This window comes from Tachypleus tridentatus, chromosome 12 (genome assembly GCF_004210375.1).
Source record: "Tachypleus tridentatus isolate NWPU-2018 chromosome 12, ASM421037v1, whole genome shotgun sequence".
Lineage (NCBI taxonomy): Eukaryota > Metazoa > Arthropoda > Merostomata > Xiphosura > Limulidae > Tachypleus > Tachypleus tridentatus.
The window spans coordinates 57247991-57269058 of NC_134836.1; the positions used below are offsets into that span (position 1 = coordinate 57247991).

General features: G+C 33.8%; 1 protein-coding gene across 1 annotated transcript in view; it reads left to right on the top strand.

Annotated features, from left to right (window-relative positions):
• Positions 1-21068, top strand: part of LOC143235628 (protein turtle-like) — a 77324-nt gene that overhangs the window by 20031 nt on the left and 36225 nt on the right. Inside the window, exons 4-7 of the mRNA XM_076473861.1 lie at positions 1222-1375; positions 12381-12668; positions 19622-19906; positions 20789-20904. Coding sequence (XP_076329976.1) covers positions 1222-1375; positions 12381-12668; positions 19622-19906; positions 20789-20904 — 843 coding nt within the window. The remainder of the gene's footprint in view (positions 1-1221; positions 1376-12380; positions 12669-19621; positions 19907-20788; positions 20905-21068) is intronic.

The window sequence follows — 21068 nt, forward strand, 5'->3', positions numbered from 1 at the left end:
AACTCTACTATTCGTTGGTAAAAGAGTATTCCAAGAGTTAAGAGTTAGACGGTGATAACCAGCTGCCTTCCCTCTAGTCCTTCACTGCTTAATTAGCGACGACCAGCGCAGATAGTCATCGTGTATCTGTGCGTAAAATTTAAAACAAATCAACTTTACAAATAAGTTTGACATGATCTCAAATATTCTACATTTTTTGCGTAGTTTGTTGTATTTGATAACAATATTTACTTTCGTTATGTTTTCTTCATTCTTCGCATTTCTTGTTGCTTTAATCCTCTTGCTGCTCAGTGGTGATTGAGATTACGTAATTCTTTTCTGTGGACAGAGCGCAGATTATCCAATGAACAGTTTTGCACTAATAATAAACCTGCAAACCGACCTTATAAGGGTTTGTAAATTGTATGACACTGACAGATTTAAGCGCATAACTCACACTTTACTGCGTTTACCATAGGAAGGATTTGGCTAGCTTGTCAAGTTTTTACAGGAGATATAAATACAAGTCTCGTTGAAGGACGCCATCTTATCTTATATCTGTCTGAATGTTTGTGTTTTCTGAAAGGTACGTAGAGATTACGCAGAATATAAACTGTTTCCACAAGCTACAACACAACACGATTGCAGATGAGAACTGATGGAACGCAATAACACTATTCACAACATTTAGTCCAAATGTAGACTTCCAATACGCTGGAGAAACAAAAAAAAAATATTGTTGAAATTAAAATTGCACACAATAATAAATATATTATTCCAGTGGAAAAAGTATACAATACATGAGTACAATATTAAAGTAGTAATAAAAGAATCAGACACAAAAAATATATAAAAAGAAACCCTCTAAATCTACTTAACTGATAATACATCCATATTACATAGAAGTTTGTTTTTGAATTTCGCGAGAGCTACACGAGGGCTATATGTGCTAGCCGATCTTAAGTTAAAGGTGTAAGACCAGAGGGAAGTCAGCCAGTCATTACTACCCACCGCCATCTCTTGGGCTATTCTTTTACCAATGATTAGTGCAATTGAAAGAGCGAGCACGTTTTGTGTGACAGGGATTTGAACCCGCGATCCTCAGATTAGGAGTCGAGGGCCTTAGCCATCTAACCATGCTGAGCCATAGAATGGGAGTGAGAAAACTGTAAATGCATTCTTGAAAAAATTCAGCTAAGTTGATTTAGAAAAACTTCTTTAAGTCATGTACCAATATTTCAGGATAACGTACCAGTGAACGAAGGTATTACGGTAAGGATGAACCAAGGAATCTTAAATATACCGAAAGTAGAACGAACACATATTGGAGACTATGTGTGTAGGGCAAGAAACAACGAAGGAAGTATAACAGCAAAGACGAAAGTCATAGTAGCTGGTAAGGAACTTGTTAAAACAAAGACGAAAGTCATAGTAGTTGGTAAGGAACTTGTTGAAGCAAAGACGAAAGTCATAGTACCTGGTAAGGAACTTATTAAAGCAAAGACGAAAGTTATAGTAGCTAGTAAAAAACATGTTAAAGCAAAGACGAAAGTCATAGTAGCTGGTAAAATACATGTTAAAGTAAAGACGAAAGTTATAGTAGCTAGTAAAAACATGTTAAAGCAAAGACGAAAGTCATAGTAGCTGGTAAAATACATGTTAAAGCAAAGACAAAAGTCATGGTAGCTGGTAAGGAACTTGTTAAAGCAAAGACGAAAGTCATAGTAGCTGGTAAAATACTTGTTAAAGTAAAGACGAAAGTTATAGTAGCTAGTAAAAACATGTTAAAGCAAAGACGAAAGTCATAGTAGCTTGTAAGGAACTAGTTAAAGCAAAGACAAAAGTCATAGTGGCTGGTAAAATATATGTTAAAGCAAAGACGAAAGTCATAGTGGCTGGTGAGGAACTAGTTAAATCAAAGACAAAAGTCATATTAGCTGGAAAGGAATTTGTTAAAGCAAAGACGAAAGTCATAGTAACTGGTAAGGAACATGTTAAAGCAAAGACAAAAGTCAGAGTAGCTGGTAAGGAACTAGTTAAAGCAAAGACAAAAGTCATAGTGGCTGGTAAGGAACTTGTTAAAGCAAAGACGAAAGTCATAGTACCTGGTAAGGAACTTATTAAAGCAAAGACGAAAGTCATAGTAGTTGGTAAGGAACTTGTTGAAGCAAAGACGAAAGTCATAGTACCTGGTAAGGAACTTATTAAAGCAAAGACGAAAGTTATAGTAGCTAGTAAAAACATGTTAAAGCAAAGACGAAAGTCATAGTAGCTGGTAAAATACATGTTAAAGTAAAGACGAAAGTTATAGTAGCTAGTAAAAACATGTTAAAGCAAAGACGAAAGTCATAGTAGCTGGTAAGGAACTTGTTAAAGCAAAGACGAAAGTCATAGTAGTTGGTAAGGAACTTGTTGAAGCAAAGACGAAAGTCATAGTACCTGGTAAGGAACTTATTAAAGCAAAGACGAAAGTTATAGTAGCTAGTAAAAACATGTTAAAGCAAAGACGAAAGTCATAGTAGCTGGTAAAATACATGTTAAAGTAAAGACGAAAGTTATAGTAGCTAGTAAAAACATGTTAAAGCAAAGACGAAAGTCATAGTGGCTGGTGAGGAACTAGTTAAAGCAAAGACAAAAGTCATATTAGCTGGAAAGGAATTTGTTGAAGCAAAGACGAAAGTCATGGTAGCTGGTAAAAAACTTGTTAAAGCAAAGACGAAAGTCATAGTAACTGGTAAGGAACATGTTAAAGCAAAGACAAAAGTCATATTAGCTGGAAAGGAATTTGTTGAAGCAAAGACGAAAGTCATGGTAGCTGGTAAGGAACTTGTTGAAACAACGTGTTTTGTTTTTCCATTAAAGTGAGTGAATTTTAAAGACTATTTCCATAACATTTCTTAATCTGATTTTAAATTAGAACGTTGTTTTAAAGATATGATATTCATAAAATTTATAAAATTGTGAAATTATTATTTGATGTTATAAAGTGAATGAATACTTAATATTTTATTTGAGCCACAAAAATGCATCTTTCTCCATTGTGTATCACTCACCTAACCTGACTACTATATATGTAGTATGTTACCCACTACTGTTTGACTCTATGTGACAAAACACAAGAAGAAAAGGCTTCATTACATTACTTACAAGCTCAATCCAAGTGTTAAAATTCCGTTCCGTTTTACACCTGTCTTTTTTATTTGTTATTTAACTATGACGTAAACAAATCAAGTCTGGATCTTTACTGGTCAGGAAATCCCGTTCGGAAATTTGGATTAGATAGTAATTTAGCCTTTACCTCAACCTCAGTTTCTCGGAAAAATCCAAATAAACTGATCCGTAAAGAAGTTGGTCAAATTCATACTTTGTATTGGTGAACTTGTGATTGTTTTCGAAATTATTATAACATTGGAAGAGTGTTTGCACCTGTATTTTGTACTTAAGGAAAAGTTTATAAGGCTTAAGGCCATCTCAAAAGTTTGGGCTTTACATAGAAGAGCGAACAACGGCTCACAAACCTTGGAACCTGACGATGACCGAAGAAGGTCGAAACGTTGTTCGCTCTTCTATGTAAACTCAGCCCAAAATTTTTCTCAACAAGTTTTGTGTCATTACTGACTCAACTAATTTTGTTTTGTGCTCATGAATTAGCAGCACCCTATTGCCCACCATTCAAGATAAGGAGTTGGCTCCCACTTTTAAAAATCACCCACTGTGTAAAGTGAGTGGAATATATTGCGGTATCGAATTGATCGAACCAATTTCGACAGCTACGAAATCCAGATTTCTATCACAATGCCAATCAACGCCAAATATTTGGAGAGAGTTGTTCAATTATATAAGCGACTTAAAAGGCTTAGGGCGAAACTCGGTTCTCAATATATTACAGCAGGGATCGAATTCTTGTTCCAATGAGGGTCAACATTTTTGTTCCCTCTTATTTTGTGTATTAATATAAAATATTCACTCCTGTAGTACATGTAGTTTCAAACACACACAATTTATTGCACAAAATATGTCGATTTCATTGAATCAAAAGATATCAATTTATATATTGGAACACCCACAACTTCTAGATAAAAACAATGGTACTCTAATAAGCAACAGTTGTATTAGAAAGTTCATATTTAAAGTCATTTCTTATATATTGAATATTACCAACGATAGAAAATAAATACAATGATTTCTACTATTTGTCCTTCTCCTTTGAAATTACATTCAGTGGAAGGAATTATATTCCATATGAGGACGGTTTGAATTTTTTTTTTATTTATGATATAAACATAATTGATTCTTGGGTCACGTTCTGTCATTGTCTTTATAAACTAAATTATTTAACAAATAAAAACATCGTAGGCTGAAAAATCATAAGATGTGTCATAGGTGTGTGAGAAAGTACATTTTGAAATCTTGTAATTCCTTATATTCGTTTTCCAATAATATTGAACAGTTTCCTCTGTTAGTGTGGGCTACTTGACCTGCTCAGTAAATAGTGGCTTGCGTACGTTGTCTAAACATGTTTTTTCTTTGTTCTTCTTCTCATAACATAATTAACCTACAACTGACATCTCGAACTACATTCTCGGTGATGACCATATATCATACATGTGATTTTCTTTTTGTATCATAAGATAGTTTAGATTTGTGTTTGGTATGGTTGCTGTTGAACATAAAGCTACACAGTGGATTAATTGTTTCCTACTTACCACGGGTATCAAAACACGAATTTTATCCTCAAAAGCCCATCAGACGTTTGTAAATAACTCGTGTTTATTTTCTCTTTATTTGCTGGTGGTCAATTTTGAGATTTACTCAAGAATGGTAACCCACCTCACGTTAAATAATTTACTGAGATATTTAAGGGGTGCCAAGGCCACGTAAGATACACATTCTTTTAAAATTCAGCGAGTCAAGTAAAAACTTAGGATGTCAACATTCTTAGCGTGGTTCTCTATACAATTGTTTAATAAACTACTAAACTGATAGCAGTATCAGTGACTTGTCTGTCAAATTCTATTCTGATTCACATTTCTAACAACATTATCTTCAAGTTGTTTTTCTATTAATCATCTGGTGTAATTTCTGTCTCGTTTATTCGTTATCTATCTCTTACTTAGTATATGGCATGGCTTTTCATTATTCGTTATCTATCTCTCTACTTAGTATATGGCATGGCTTTTCATTATTCGTTATCTATCTCTCTACTTAGTATATGGTATATGGCTTTTCATTATTCGTTATCTATCTCTCTACTTAGTATATGGCATGGCTTTTCATTATTCGTTATCTATCTCTCTACTTAGTATATGGCATGGCTTTTCATTATTCGTTATCTATCTCTCTACTTAGTATATGGCATGGCTTTTCATTATTCGTTATCTATCTCTCTACTTAGTATATGGCATGGCTTTTCATTATTCGTTATCTATCTCTCTCTTAGTATATCATGGCTTTTCATTATTCGTTATCTGTCTCTCTACTTAGTATATGGCATGGTTTTTCATTATTCGTTATCTATCTCTCTATTTAGTATATGGCATGGCTTTTCATTATTCGTTATCTGTCTCTACTTAGTATATGGCATGGCTTTTCATTATTCGTTATCTATCTCTCTACTTAGTATATGGCATGGCTTTTCATTATTCGTTATCTGTCTCTCTACTTAGTATATGGCATGGCTTTTCATTATTCGTTATCTATCTCTCTACTTAGTATATGGCATGGCTTTTCATTATTCGTTATCTATCTCTCTACTTAGTATATGGCATGGCTTTTCATTATTCGTTATCTATCTCTCTACTTAGTATATGGCATGGCTTTTCATTATTCGTTATTTATCTCTCTACTTAGTATATGGCATTATTTTTCATTATTCGTTATCTATCTCTCTACTTAGTATATGGCATGGCTTTTCATTATTCGTTATCTCTCTCTACTTAGTATATGGCATGGTTTTTTCATTATTCGTTATCTATCTCTCTACTTAGTATATGGCATATTTTTTTTTCATTATTCGTTATCTATCTCTCTACTTAGTATATGGCATGGCTTTTCATTATTCGTTATCTATCTCTCTACTTAGTATATGGCATGGTTTTTTCATTATTCGTTATCTATCTCTCTACTTAGTATATGGCATGTATTTTTTCATTATTCGTTATCTATCTCTCTACTTAGTATATGGCATGGCTTTTCATTATTCGTTATCTATCTCTCTACTTAGTATATGGCATGGCTTTTCATTATTCGTTATCTCTCTCTCTACTTAGTATATGGCATGGCTTTTCATTATTCGTTATCTATCTCTCTACTTAGTATATGGCATGGCTTTTTCATTATTCGTTATCTATCTCTACTTAGTATATGGCATGGCTTTTCATTATTCGTTATCTATCTCTCACTTAGTATATGGCATGGCTTTTCATTATCTGTTATCTATCTCTCTACTTAGTATATGGCATGGCTTTTCATTATTCGTTATCTATCTCTCTACTTAGTATATGGCATGGCTTTTCATTATTCGTTATCTGTCTCTCTACTTAGTATATGGCATGGCTTTTCATTATTCGTTATCTATCTCTCTACTTAGTATATGGCATGGTTTTTCATTATTCGTTATCTATCTCTCTACTTAGTATATGGCATGGCTTTTCATTATTCGTTATCTATCTCTCTACTTAGTATATGGCATGGCTTTTCATTATTCGTTATCTATCTCTCTACTTAGTATATGGCATGGCTTTTCATTATTCGTTATCTATCTCTCTACTTAGTATATGGCATGGCTTTTCATTATTCGTTATCTATCTCTCTACTTAGTATATGGCATGGCTTTTCATTATTCGTTATCTATCTCTCTACTTAGTATATGGCATGGCTTTTCATTATTCGTTATCTGTCTCTCTACTTAGTATATGGCATGGCTTTTCATTATTCGTTATCTATCTCTCTACTTAGTATATGGCATGGCTTTTCATTATTCGTTATCTGTCTCTCTACTTAGTATATGGCATGGCTTTTCATTATTCGTTATCTATCTCTCTACTTAGTATATGGCATGGCTTTTCATTATTCGTTATCTATCTCTCTACTTAGTATATGGCATGGCTTTTCATTATTCGTTATCTATCTCTCTATTTAGTATATGGCATGGCTTTTCATTATTCGTTATCTGTCTCTCTACTTAGTATATGGCATGGCTTTTTCATTATTCGTTATCTATCTCTCTATTTAGTATATGGCATGGTTTTTTCATTATTCGTTATCTGTCTCTCTACTTAGTATATGGCATGGCTTTTCATTATTCGTTATCTATCTCTCTACTTAGTATATGGCATGGCTTTTTCATTATTCGTTATCTGTCTCTCTACTTAGTATATGGCATGGCTTTTCATTATTCGTTATCTATCTCTCTACTTAGTATATGGCATGGCTTTTCATTATTCGTTATCTATCTCTCTACTTAGTATATGGCATGGCTTTTCATTATTCGTTATCTGTCTCTCTACTTAGTATATGGCATGGTTTTTTCATTATTCGTTATCTATTCTCTACTTAGTATATGGCATGGCTTTTCATTATTCGTTATCTGTCTCTACTTAGTATATGGCATGGCTTTTCATTATTCGTTATCTATCTCTCTACTTAGTATATGGCATGGTTTCTTTTCATTATTCGTTATCTGTCTCTCTACTTAGTATATGGCATGGCTTTTCATTATTCGTTATCTGTCTCTCTACTTAGTATATGGCATGGCTTTTCATTATTCGTTATCTATCTCTCTACTTAGTATATGGCATGGTTTTTCATTATTCGTTATCTATCTCTCTACTTAGTATATGGCATGGCTTTTCATTATTCGTTATCTATCTCTCTACTTAGTATATGGCATGGCTTTTCATTATTCGTTATCTATCTCTCTACTTAGTATATGGCATGGCTTTTCATTATTCGTTATCTATCTCTCTACTTAGTATATGGCATGGCTTTTCATTATTCGTTATCTATCTCTCTATTTAGTATATGGCATGTTATTTTTTTCATTATTCGTTATCTGTCTCTCTACTTAGTATATGGCATGGTTTTTTTTCATTATTCGTTATCTATCTCTACTTAGTATATGGCATGGCTTTTCATTATTCGTTATCTGTCTCTCTACTTAGTATATGGCATGGCTTTTCATTATTCGTTATCTATCTCTCTACTTAGTATATGGCATGGCTTTTCATTATTCGTTATCTATCTCTCTACTTAGTATATGGCATGGCTTTTCATTATTCGTTATCTATCTCTCTACTTAGTATATGGCATGGCTTTTCATTATTCGTTATCTATCTCTCTACTTAGTATATGGCATGGCTTTTCATTATTCGTTATCTATCTCTCTACTTAGTATATGGCATGGCTTTTCATTATTCGTTATCTATCTCTCTACTTAGTATATGGCATGGCTTTTCATTATTCGTTATCTATCTCTCTACTTAGTATATGGCATGGCTTTTCATTATTCGTTATCTATCTCTCTACTTAGTATATGGCATGGCTTTTCATTATTCGTTATCTATCTCTCTACTTAGTATATGGCATGGCTTTTCATTATTCGTTATCTATCTCTACTTAGTATATGGCATGGCTTTTCATTATTCGTTATCTATCTCTCTACTTAGTATATGGCATTATTTTTTCATTATTCGTTATCTATCTCTCTACTTAGTATATGGCATGGCTTTTCATTATTCGTTATCTATCTCTCTACTTAGTATATGGCATGGCTTTTCATTATTCGTTATCTATCTCTCTACTTAGTATATGGCATGGCTTTTCATTATTCGTTATCTATCTCTCTACTTAGTATATGGCATGGCTTTTCATTATTCGTTATCTATCTCTCTACTTAGTATATGGCATGGCTTTTCATTATTCGTTATCTATCTCTCTACTTAGTATATGGCATGGCTTTTCATTATTCGTTATCTATCTCTCTACTTAGTATATGGCATGGCTTTTCATTATTCGTTATCTATCTCTACTTAGTATATGGCATGGCTTTTCATTATTCGTTATCTCTCTCTACTTAGTATATGGCATGGCTTTTCATTATTCGTTATCTATCTCTCTACTTAGTGGTTTTTTATATTCGCATGGCTTTTCATTATTCGTTATCTTATCTCTCTACTTAGTATATGGCATGGCTTTTCATTATTCGTTATCTATCTCTCTACTTAGTATATGGCATGGCTTTTCATTATTCGTTATCTATCTCTCTACTTAGTATATGGCATGGCTTTTCATTATTCGTTATCTATCTCTCTACTTAGTATATGGCATGGCTTTTCATTATCGTTATCTATCTCTCTACTTAGTATATGGCATGGCTTTTCATTATTCGTTATCTATCTCTCTACTTAGTATATGGCATGGCTTTTCATTATTCGTTATCTATCTCTCTACTTAGTATATGGCATGGCTTTTCATTATTCGTTATCTATCTCTCTACTTAGTATATGGCATGGCTTTTCATTATTCGTTATCTATCTCTCTACTTAGTATATGGCATGGCTTTTCATTATTCGTTATCTGTCTCTCTACTTAGTATATGGCATGGCTTTTCATTATTCGTTATCTATCTCTCTACTTAGTATATGGCATGGCTTTTCATTATTCGTTATCTATCTCTCTACTTAGTATATGGCATGGCTTTTCATTATTCGTTATCTATCTCTCTACTTAGTATATGGCATGGCTTTTCATTATTCGTTATCTATCTCTCTCTACTTAGTATATGGCATGGCTTTTCATTATTCGTTATCTATCTCTCTACTTAGTATATGGCATGGCTTTTCATTATTCGTTATCTATCTCTCTACTTAGTATATGGCATGGCTTTTCATTATTCGTTATCTGTCTCTCTACTTAGTATATGGCATGGCTTTTCATTATTCGTTATCTATCTCTCTACTTAGTATATGGCATGGTATTATTTTTCATTATTCGTTATCTGTCTCTCTACTTAGTATATGGCATGGCTTTTCATTATTCGTTATCTATCTCTCTACTTAGTATATGGCATGGCTTTTCATTATTCGTTATCTATCTCTCTACTTAGTATATGGCATGGCTTTTCATTATTCGTTATCTATCTCTCTACTTAGTATATGGCATGGCTTTTCATTATTCGTTATCTATCTCTCTACTTAGTATATGGCATGGCTTTTCATTATTCGTTATCTATCTCTACTTAGTATATGGCATGGCTTTTCATTATTCGTTATCTATCTCTCTACTTAGTATATGGCATGGCTTTTCATTATTCGTTATCTATCTCTCTACTTAGTATATGGCATGGCTTTTCATTATTCGTTATCTGTCTCTCTACTTAGTATATGGCATGGCTTTTCATTATTCGTTATCTGTCTCTCTACTTAGTATATGGCATGGCTTTTCATTATTCGTTATCTATCTCTCTACTTAGTATATGGCATGGCTTTTCATTATTCGTTATCTGTCTCTCTACTTAGTATATGGCATGGCTTTTCATTATTCGTTATCTATCTCTCTACTTAGTATATGGCATGGCTTTTCATTATTCGTTATCTGTCTCTCTACTTAGTATATGGCATGGCTTTTCATTATTCGTTATCTATCTCTCTACTTAGTATATGGCATGGCTTTTCATTATTCGTTATCTATCTCTCTACTTAGTATATGGCATGGCTTTTCATTATTCGTTATCTATCTCTCTACTTAGTATATGGCATGGCTTTTCATTATTCGTTATCTATCTCTCTACTTAGTATATGGCATGGCTTTTCATTATTCGTTATCTATCTCTCTACTTAGTATATGGCATGGCTTTTCATTATTCGTTATCTATCTCTCTACTTAGTATATGGCATGGCTTTTCATTATTCGTTATCTGTCTCTCTACTTAGTATATGGCATGGTTTTCATTATTCGTTATCTATCTCTCTACTTAGTATATGGCATGGCTTTTCATTATTCGTTATCTGTCTCTCTACTTAGTATATGGCATGGCTTTTCATTATTCGTTATCTGTCTCTCTACTTAGTATATGGCATGGCTTTTCATTATTCGTTATCTGTCTCTCTACTTAGTATATGGCATGGCTTTTCATTATTCGTTATCTGTCTCTCTACTTAGTATATGGCATGGCTTTTCATTATTCGTTATCTATCTCTCTCTACTTAGTATATGGCATGGCTTTTCATTATTCGTTATCTATCTCTCTACTTAGTATATGGCATGGCTTTTCATTATTCGTTATCTATCTCTCTACTTAGTATATGGCATGGCTTTTCATTATTCGTTATCTATCGTTATAGTATATGGCATGGCTTTTCATTCTCGTTAGTCTCTCTACTTGGTATATGGCATTCATTTTCATTATTCGTTATCTATCTCTCTACTTAGTATATGGCATGGCTTTTCATTATTCGTTATCTATCTCTCTACTTAGTATATGGCATGGCTTTTCATTATTCGTTATCTATCTCTCTACTTAGTATATGGCATGGCTTTTCATTATTCGTTATCTATCTCTCTACTTAGTATATGGCATGGCTTTTCATTATTCGTTATCTATCTCTCTACTTAGTATATGGCATGGCTTTTCATTATTCGTTATCTATCTCTCTACTTAGTATATGGCATGGCTTTTCATTATTCGTTATCTATCTCTCTACTTAGTATATGGCATGGCTTTTCATTATTCGTTATCTGTCTCTCTACTTAGTATATGGCATGGCTTTTCATTATTCGTTATCTGTCTCTCTACTTAGTATATGGCATGGCTTTTCATTATTCGTTATCTATCTCTCTACTTAGTATATGGCATGGCTTTTCATTATTCGTTATCTATCTCTCTACTTAGTATATGGCATGGCTTTTCATTATTCGTTATCTATCTCTCTACTTAGTATATGGCATGGCTTTTCATTATTCGTTATCTGTCTCTCTACTTAGTATATGGCATGGCTTTTCATTATTCGTTATCTGTCTCTCTACTTAGTATATGGCATGGCTTTTCATTCTCAGCTTTCAAATCCAGCTCTTACACGTTTCAATTACTTTTACTCCAGCTTTCCGATAGTAAACCCAGTTTGAGAGCTTATAACACTAAATTTCAGGGTTCGATTTCTGGACTGGCACCTCACAGGAACTCCCATGTGTACCTTTACGTTTAAAACAATAGAAAAACAATTTTAGTCTCATTTCTTTGTCAATTTTGATATCCAACCTCTGTATATATTTTTATAATCTTCGTTTTGGTATGTGTTATTCTATTCAATCGAAGCCGAATATTCTAGACTCATTCCTAATTTTAAAGTCCTTCTGCCACGTTATTGTCACGTTTTTATTTCTTCTTTTGTCCTTTTCTTTAGGTCCAGCGGTTATCACTGTACCACCCCGTAATCTTACGACACTAGAAGGAGATAAAGCGGAATTCATTTGTGAAGCAAAAGCATTGCCAGCAAACCTTACTCATCGTTGGTTATTAAATGACAAAGAAATCTTCGAACTCAGCTGGTTGGTAACCCGGACGGTTGTCCGGAAGGACGGGACACTACTTATTAATCCTACTTCTGCAGAGGACTCAGGACTTTACACATGCGAAGTGTTTAATGGAATTGGTACACCGGAAAAGGCATCTTCATATCTAAGTGTAGAATGTAAGTTAAATTGAATACCTTGGTACTTTGGTTAATCTGTAAACAATATTAGTTGTGTCTTCATTTTTAAGTACAAAGCTAAACAACAGGTTATCTGTGTTCTGCCAATCGCAGATTTCAAAGTTTGATTTTAGACGTCATAAGACCTCAGACTTATGAATAAGCCAACGGAAAGAAGCGAAAGAAGCTAAGAATGTACTGAACGATAAAATCAATCATTTATTATTTACCACCTTTATAACTAAACCTGGTTAATACTTGGTAAAGTGACTTCAACACTTGTGAATCTTAAAACTTTTGCAGTTATAACTTAAACCGAGTGCAAAATTCGAGAAAGATACATCGAAACCGGGCCCGGTATGGCCGGGTGGGTTAAGGCGTGCGACTCGTAATCCCCGTCGCACCAAACATACCCGCCCTTTCAGCTGTGGGGGCGTTATAAGTCACGACCAATCACACTATTCGTTGGTAAAAGAGTAGTCCAAGAGTTGGCGGTGGGTGGTGACGACTAACTGCCTTCCCTCTAGTCTTACACTGCTAAATTAGGAACGGCTAGCGCAGATAGCCCTCGTGTAGCTTTGCGCGAAATTCAAAAACAAACAAACATCGAAACCGAATGGTAAAGGCGTTGTAATATATTTTCTTCTTTCATATAAACTTATTCCATTGTTTTAAATACATTTACAAACTTATGAAATGAGCTACTCGCTGAAATTAAAAACTTAAAACAGGAATAAAATTATTTTAAGCAACAAAACGTTTTATAATTAACGTGCTTGTGTCATAAGATTATTTCATAAAGATGTAGTTTCATTAATTGTTTGCTCAAAAACTAAAAAACAACCAATTTTCAAAGCTGTGCGTGTGTTTTTCTCATAGCAAAGCTACATCGGGCCATCTGCTGAGCTTACCGAGGGGGATCAAACCTCTCATTTTCGCGTTGAAAATCCAATATTTACGGCTGAACTAGTGGGGGCTTTCAGAGCTAATTATCATTAGATTTGATGAAAAATTCGGTTTTAGAACTTTGGGATGGTGTAAACAAATTTTGATTTCGAGTGTTACGTAGTTTCTCAGCTTAAAACAAACTAGAAGGTAAAAAGTATTCGACGTAATATTAAACCTTTATTGAGTTACGTGAATCGTATATTATTGCTACTTTAACATAGTAACTGGGTTAAGTGGGATTTACTTTAAAAAAACTGTTGTCCAAAATGTTAACGAATTTGTATCATCTTGTGGCAATGTTGACATGTTAAGCAATTAATGTATTTACAATATTCAATTAGTTATTAATTGTTCGTCGATATTTGGCCACCAAGCGTTGAAATAAAACTTAAAACATTCTTTTAAAATGATTTGTTATGAGAAAGAATAATTACAAATTGTATTCTTAAATACCAAGTTGATTGTGTGTTTTTTCTATTAATTTTTAATATCCGTGAATCTTTGTCTTATTTCGAAAACCATTATAATTTACCTTCTATTCCGCAAGGATCTTTCTATTTCTCTTGTATCAGTGAAAAAAAAAGAATCAACACAGTATTTTCTTTCTTTCAAACCATACGTTTCTACTAATTTTTTGTCATCCAGTTTACATTACTGAGAAATTTGACAGATTACAAAACCAAGTTGCCAGCATGCGGCACGAGCAGAAGAACGCGAGAGAGAAAAAAAAGACAGTAAACAACGATATTATACGAAAGAATAAGGCCTCTAGAAATCCGTATCTATACAGCGACGGAAATACGTTGTGAATCAAATGTTTTAAAAGTAACATATCAGTACTCTGGAAAATGATATGGATTAAACATGTATTTCTAATGTTCGGGAAGTAGGTGAGCTGGTGGCTAGGGTGCTTGGAACGTGATTTTAAAAATTCACGGTTCATATCACGATGGATAAATCGTATTCCATACTTAGTACCTCTGGTGCCAAATCAGCAGATTTTAAAATGTACTAAATATTCTTAATAAGAGCGACAGCCGCTGATGAAGTTTTGTTTGTTTCGCAAAAAAAATTACCTACTGAAAACTATTAGGCTACTCTTGGTAGAGAGGGACTTGACTGTTATGCTTATCATGCACTTAGACACCAAAGTGAGAAATGTAACGGGACGCAAACCGTGAATCGCTAATAAAAACAAACTTCTAATTATGAAATAATTACAGAATTTATGATACAGTGGATTACAAATTCCAACACTGTGCAGTGTATTATCCTAATAAACTACACTCGTGTTTAGAAAACCAATTACATGACTTTCAGTAGCGAATCATATGTAATCTTGCATATAATATGACACTCAAAATAAGTATATTTGACAGGAATTTCCAGTTGAGTTTATTTCTTTTTTTACGGTAACTTGTACTTGTTAATAAGCATTCAGGCCGTCATGGCCAAGTGGGTTAAGGTGTTCGACTCGTAATCTGAGGGTCGCGGGTTCGAATCCCCGTCCCCTCAAACATGCTCGCCCTTTCAGCTGTGGGGTCGTTATATTGTGACGATAAATCCCACTATCCGTTGGTAAAAGAGTAGCCCAAGAGTTGGCAGTGGGTGGTGATTACTAGCTGCCTTCCCTCTAGTCTTACACTACTAAATTAGGGTCGGCTAACCCAGGTAGCCCTCGTGTAGCTTTACGTGAAATTCAAATCAAACGTTTTTATGTCTCTTCAGCATTAGTAATACTTATCTATTTCATATATTTGCATTTCTCAATGAGTTCGCTTTTAAAGTATGCTAGAAGCGTAATTTTTTAAATTACGTTTTGTAGTATTTACAAAGTCTGTTATGGTATGGTGTTTAGGGCGCTTAAATTGCAGTCTGTGGGTTGTAAGCTCACCGAATATGCTCGCTCTTTCAGTTGTTGAGGTGTTATAAAGTTAAAGCCAATTCCACCATTCGTTGGTAACAGAGAAGCTCAAGAGTTGGCGGTGGGTAGTATTGACATAGCTGCCTTACCTCTAGCCTCTCAAAAATTAATGATGCTTTTTCGTGAATTTTGTCTGTAACGCTGAATGATTGGGTTTAATTTATAAATTATAAGAACTAGCCGATTACCAGTGGAGCCAGTGCATCGGATCAGCGTGTGGTGTATTCATAACGTGATATCTGCATCTTGAGAATGGAAAAAATAAATTCTTCGTGACGAATAACGAAGGCGAAACGAGAAAATCGTGATCCCTATTGCAGATCCATATGTACATGGGATAAAAAGTTCGCGAAGTTGGGGATTGCACATCGGTGTTAAAAAGTTTCTTTCCAGTATCATATAAGCAGAAGTTCCATTATTGTATGAATCTTGTATGTAACACTGAATGATTTAGTTTAATTTATGAATTATGTAAATCTTGTCTGTAACTTTGAATGATTGGGTTTAGTTTATATATCATATGAATCTTGGCTGTAACGCTAAATGTTTGGGTTTAGTTTATGAATTATACGAATCTTGTCTCTAACGTTAAATGATTGGGTTTAGTTTATAAATTACATGAAAATTGGATTTGAACTTCGAAGTGGAAGTTTCTTGATTGCAAGAGTTTGCTTGATCCACGAAAGGTTATAAAAACGGCCATCTACTCACAACCATCCCTAATTTTTGATAGATTAGAAAGAAAAAAATCAGCTAACACTTTAATTATCCTTTTCTGACCAAATAGTGAGATTTTACCGTTATTATTTCAGTGTATCAATGAAACAAAACTTCATGTTGTGATTTTGTTTGGGCAACGGGATGCAAACCATTAGTCCTCATGCTTGTTAGTTCCTCCTGGTCAGGTTGTAAATCTTATTTTTCAGTTGGATGTGAAGGAAATAAAGTGGTTCTGATTGATAAAAGAAGTAATACATTAGGAAAAATGAACGATCTTTCCTCACTTACATGACAGATCCTCGAAAAACGTAAGAATGGATACGGCAAAAAAGTACTTTATTTCTTATGGAAAATTATATAAAAGTAGACACTTAATCTATCACAATTTTCTTCCTAAGAATTAAGATTCAGATGTGAAAAATCACAAACCAGTAGCCATTCTGTAAGAAAAATGTGCAATGACAACCGACAGTAATAAATCAGGCTCTTACGTTTTTCTTCGTTTAAAATATTACTCACGGGAATGAAATCCAACTGTTTAACATAAGCGCCAGTTTCATTTAAATTGTCACATTGGTTTATATTTTTATATTCATTCGTATTTTTGTAGTTTCACATTAGTTTATTTTTTAGTTTACGTTTGGACGGTTAGAAAATGGAATATAAACTATAAATTCACCGAGAAACACGAAATTTATCATATATGAATATTGTTTTTCAGATCCATTATCTTTGTACATAACAAACGTCAATTACATTTTCGCTTCCCAACAACGTATTACATGCATTACGAAGTCGTAAAAGTTTGAAGAGATAAAAAAACAGAGAAACTTCTCACAAATTGCTAAAGGTATGAGGAAAGTTGCATTCAGAAATTATCGATTTCTTGATCAATACACTTTAATATATTTACAGAAACGTTAATAATGCTGTCTTAATGCTTTTCAGATATTCACATAATTAAATCCAATTTTTTTCTGTTTTCTACATGTGCAGATTATAAATTTTGTTTCTTGTTAAGCACAGAGCTACTAAACACTAGGTAGTGTGCGTTATATCCTTCTTCAGTATCAAAACCCAATTGTTAGTACAATAAGCCCACAGATAGAGGGACGAGTGAAGATTGAGAAATTTGGCATCTGAGCTATAAATACTTATTATGAAGCACGTGGGAAAAGCTGCTTTAAAATACAAAATAGATATATAACGTATATAAAGTAGGCTTAACTACCCACAGTTTTTCTCATTTGTAAAATTTCTACACATGGCTTTGCTACGGACGATAATTCTTACACACGGTCACTAACTTGTTAATAACAGTGTGTGGTTCTTGCTCGTGAATATATTGTATCCTGACGTCACTTTCATATTCTACGACTCTACTTACTATTGGTCTGCTCGTGGATTGGATATAAAGAATTATAATATGTGTTTGTTGGCAACGTTTTGGTATTTAGATTAATATCTGGTATTTTTGGTGTCATTTAACAAAATTAAAAAAATGTGGAAGTCGTTTTGTGTGGTTACGTGTAATAATCATGAGAAAACGTTCTAAACAGCTCACTAAACCATTAAGGAAAAGTTTTAAAATATAGAAATCATTCTACGACTTTTACGTTCATCAAATATTAAAAATTGTTACTTCACTTATTCACTGTCGTTACTGGAAAGATACTTAAATTTGTGACAACCGCCCTGTCTTCAATGTTCGATCGAGTAAGCCATTGACAGCACAGATAGCCTGTTGTGCAAGTTTATGCTTAATTACAAAAAAACCAACAAACGATAAGTGAGGATACTACTAATATTTGTATTCAATAACAGAAATCAATTAATACTTTTATCATTACTAGATATTTACACGTAGCAGACTAAGGAATAAAAGTGATTGTTTTAATTGTTTATTTATAATAAACTTACACACAGTTTACAAACATGTGCTTGTCAGATTATTGTGATTTTTCTGTGAATTTTAGCTCTAGAAAAAATAATTATCCTTCGGTGGGATTAACGGTAAGTTTGAAGGCTTGTAACGCTTAAATCCAAGTTTCGATACTCGTGGTTAGCCCAATATATATAGCTCATAATTTTTTGCTTTGTGTTTTAAAACAAGAAAAGAATTGAAAATTAATCTTTATCGTGAAGTACCTTTTAAAGACAGATGCCTCCTAGCTAAATCATGTCTAATCAGTATTATAATCTTGGAGACTATTGTAAAAATTCTGTAAAACATATCAACAGCTGGCAAGTGTGGATATAAATGTGACAGTTTTAGTGTCCATTTCTTGTTGAATACAAGTTTAGTTAAGGCTACTCACTCCCAAGTCTTCTGACAAAGTGTTTTAATATAATCCTCCAAACTCCTTTGTTATCTCTACTTTGGTTTACACGTGAGGCTCTGATAGTCTGAAGGCCCATTCAGATTGCCTGTTCATTGACCAAGTCTAATATATAGTTTCAATCGATAGTTTACACAAAGTTCTGTCTTATTTTACAGGTCTAGTTAAGGCTACACCATCAGTTGTACAGTTTCAATCGATAGTTTACACCAAGTTCTGTCTTATCTTACAGGTCTAGTTAAGGCTACACCATCAGTTGTAATATTCAGTTTCAATCGATAGTTTACACCAAGTTCTGTCTTATCTTACAGATCCAGCTAAGGCTACACCATCAGTTGTAATATTCAGTTTCAATCGATAGTTTACACCAAGTTCTGTCTTATCTTACAGATCCAGCTAAGGCTACACCATCAGTTGTAATATTCAGTTTCAATCGATAGTTTACACCAAGTTCTGTCTTATCTTACAGATCCAGCTAAGGCTACACCATCAGTTGTAATATTCAGTTTCAATCGATAGTTTACACCAAGTTCTGTCTTATCTTACAGATCCAGCTAAGGCTACACCATCAGTTGTAATATTCAGTTTCAATCGATAGTTTACACCAAGTTCTGTCTTATCTTACAGATCCAGCTAAGGCTACACCATCAGTTGTAATATTCAGTTTCAATCGATAGTTTACACCAAGTTCTGTCTTATCTTACAGATCCAGCTAAGGCTACACCATCAGTTGTAATATTCAGTTTCAATCGATAGTTTACACCAAGTTCTGTCTTATCTTACAGATCCAGCTAAGGCTACACCATCAGTTGTAATATTCAGTTTCAATCGATAGTTTACACCAAGTTCTGTCTTATCTTACAGATCCAGCTGAGGCTACACCATCAGTTGTAATATTCAGTTTCAATCGATAGTTTACACCAAGTTCTGTCTTATCTTACAGATCCAGCTAAGGCTACACCATCAGTTGTAATATTCAGTTTCAATCGATAGTTTACACCAAGTTCTATCTTATCTTACAGATCCAGCTAGGGTTACTTACTCCCCAACCATCCAGTATCTTCCACTGGAATTGTCTGGGATTATTCATTGTTATGTGCAAGCCAATCCACCATTTCTACATATAAAATGGAGTAAAGATGACCGACCGTTTGATCCTAAAGCTCATTATGGAGTAATAAGTCTAAACAACGGTTCTCTACAAATACAGAGGGTAACCCATGAACACCAGGGCTGGTATATCTGTACTCCATATAATGTATATGGAACAGCGGGACAATCAAATAGGATGGAGGTATTAGTGCGAGGTAGGTGAATATATGTACAGATAATACACTTAGTTGAAGAAATGTCCAAATTATTCATTATGAAATTAAAAGGCCCGGCATGGCCAGGTAGATAAGGCACTCGACTAGCAGTTCGAGGGTCGCGAGTTCGAATCCCTGTCACACCATACACGCTCGTCCTTTCAGACGTGGGAGCGTTATAATATAACGGTCAATCCTACTATTCGTTGGTAAAAGGGTAGTCCAAGAGTTGGCGGTGGGTGGTGGTGACGAGTTGCCTTCCCTCTAGTCTTACACTGCTAAATTAGGGACGGCTAGCACAGATTGTCCTCATGGATCTTTGCGAAATTAAAAAAAAAACAAACGAATGAAATTAAAAGTTTGAATGAGTTGATTACATTTAAAATATTGTAGATAATCCGACTTTAATTGACTAATTCAAAAGCGACATTGAGTCTACTGTTTATCAAAATAAAAATGGAATGAGATGGAGTTATTTATCGAAATAAAGCGAGACTTAGAGTCACGTTTATTATAAATTTCAAAAACAAATCGAATTTTTTAGGATGTTTCAACATTTTCACGTGTTTTCTTTAAAAAATTAGTTTTATTTATATACACGAATTTTCAGTGACCTTTAGTTTCCAGAGCTTTTATCACTTTAACGTCAAAATTTTTATTTCTTTGAAAAGAAACACGGTAAACGACTAATGGATTCTTTGAAAAGAAACACGGTAAACGACTAATGGATTCTTTGAAAAGAAACACGGTAAACGACTATTCACTTACTCAACGTCATATTGCTAATGTTGATCCATTGTTTGAAGCGACTTTACCGTTTCAATCAGATGAACAGTTGGAAACCAAGTCAAATTGTCAATAATATGTTTTGGTTTTCTTCAGATCCGCCGGTGTTTACTGTAAAACCTCAAGAACAGTACCAACGGCGTGTCAACAGCGAAGTGACTATGCCTTGTTACGGAAAAGGACAACCAAAGCCAACAATAAAGTGGAGAAGGGTTTGTACATTTGTTTGTGTATTGCAACGTGTATACTATAGAAGAAAATAACGTCGGTACTTAAATGAGTTTAAACTACCCCGTGTTTATATTGTTGATATGAAGTATCAGTTTTTACTCTATATTGATGATGTAATTTTTAAAACACGAAAGATAGATATAAT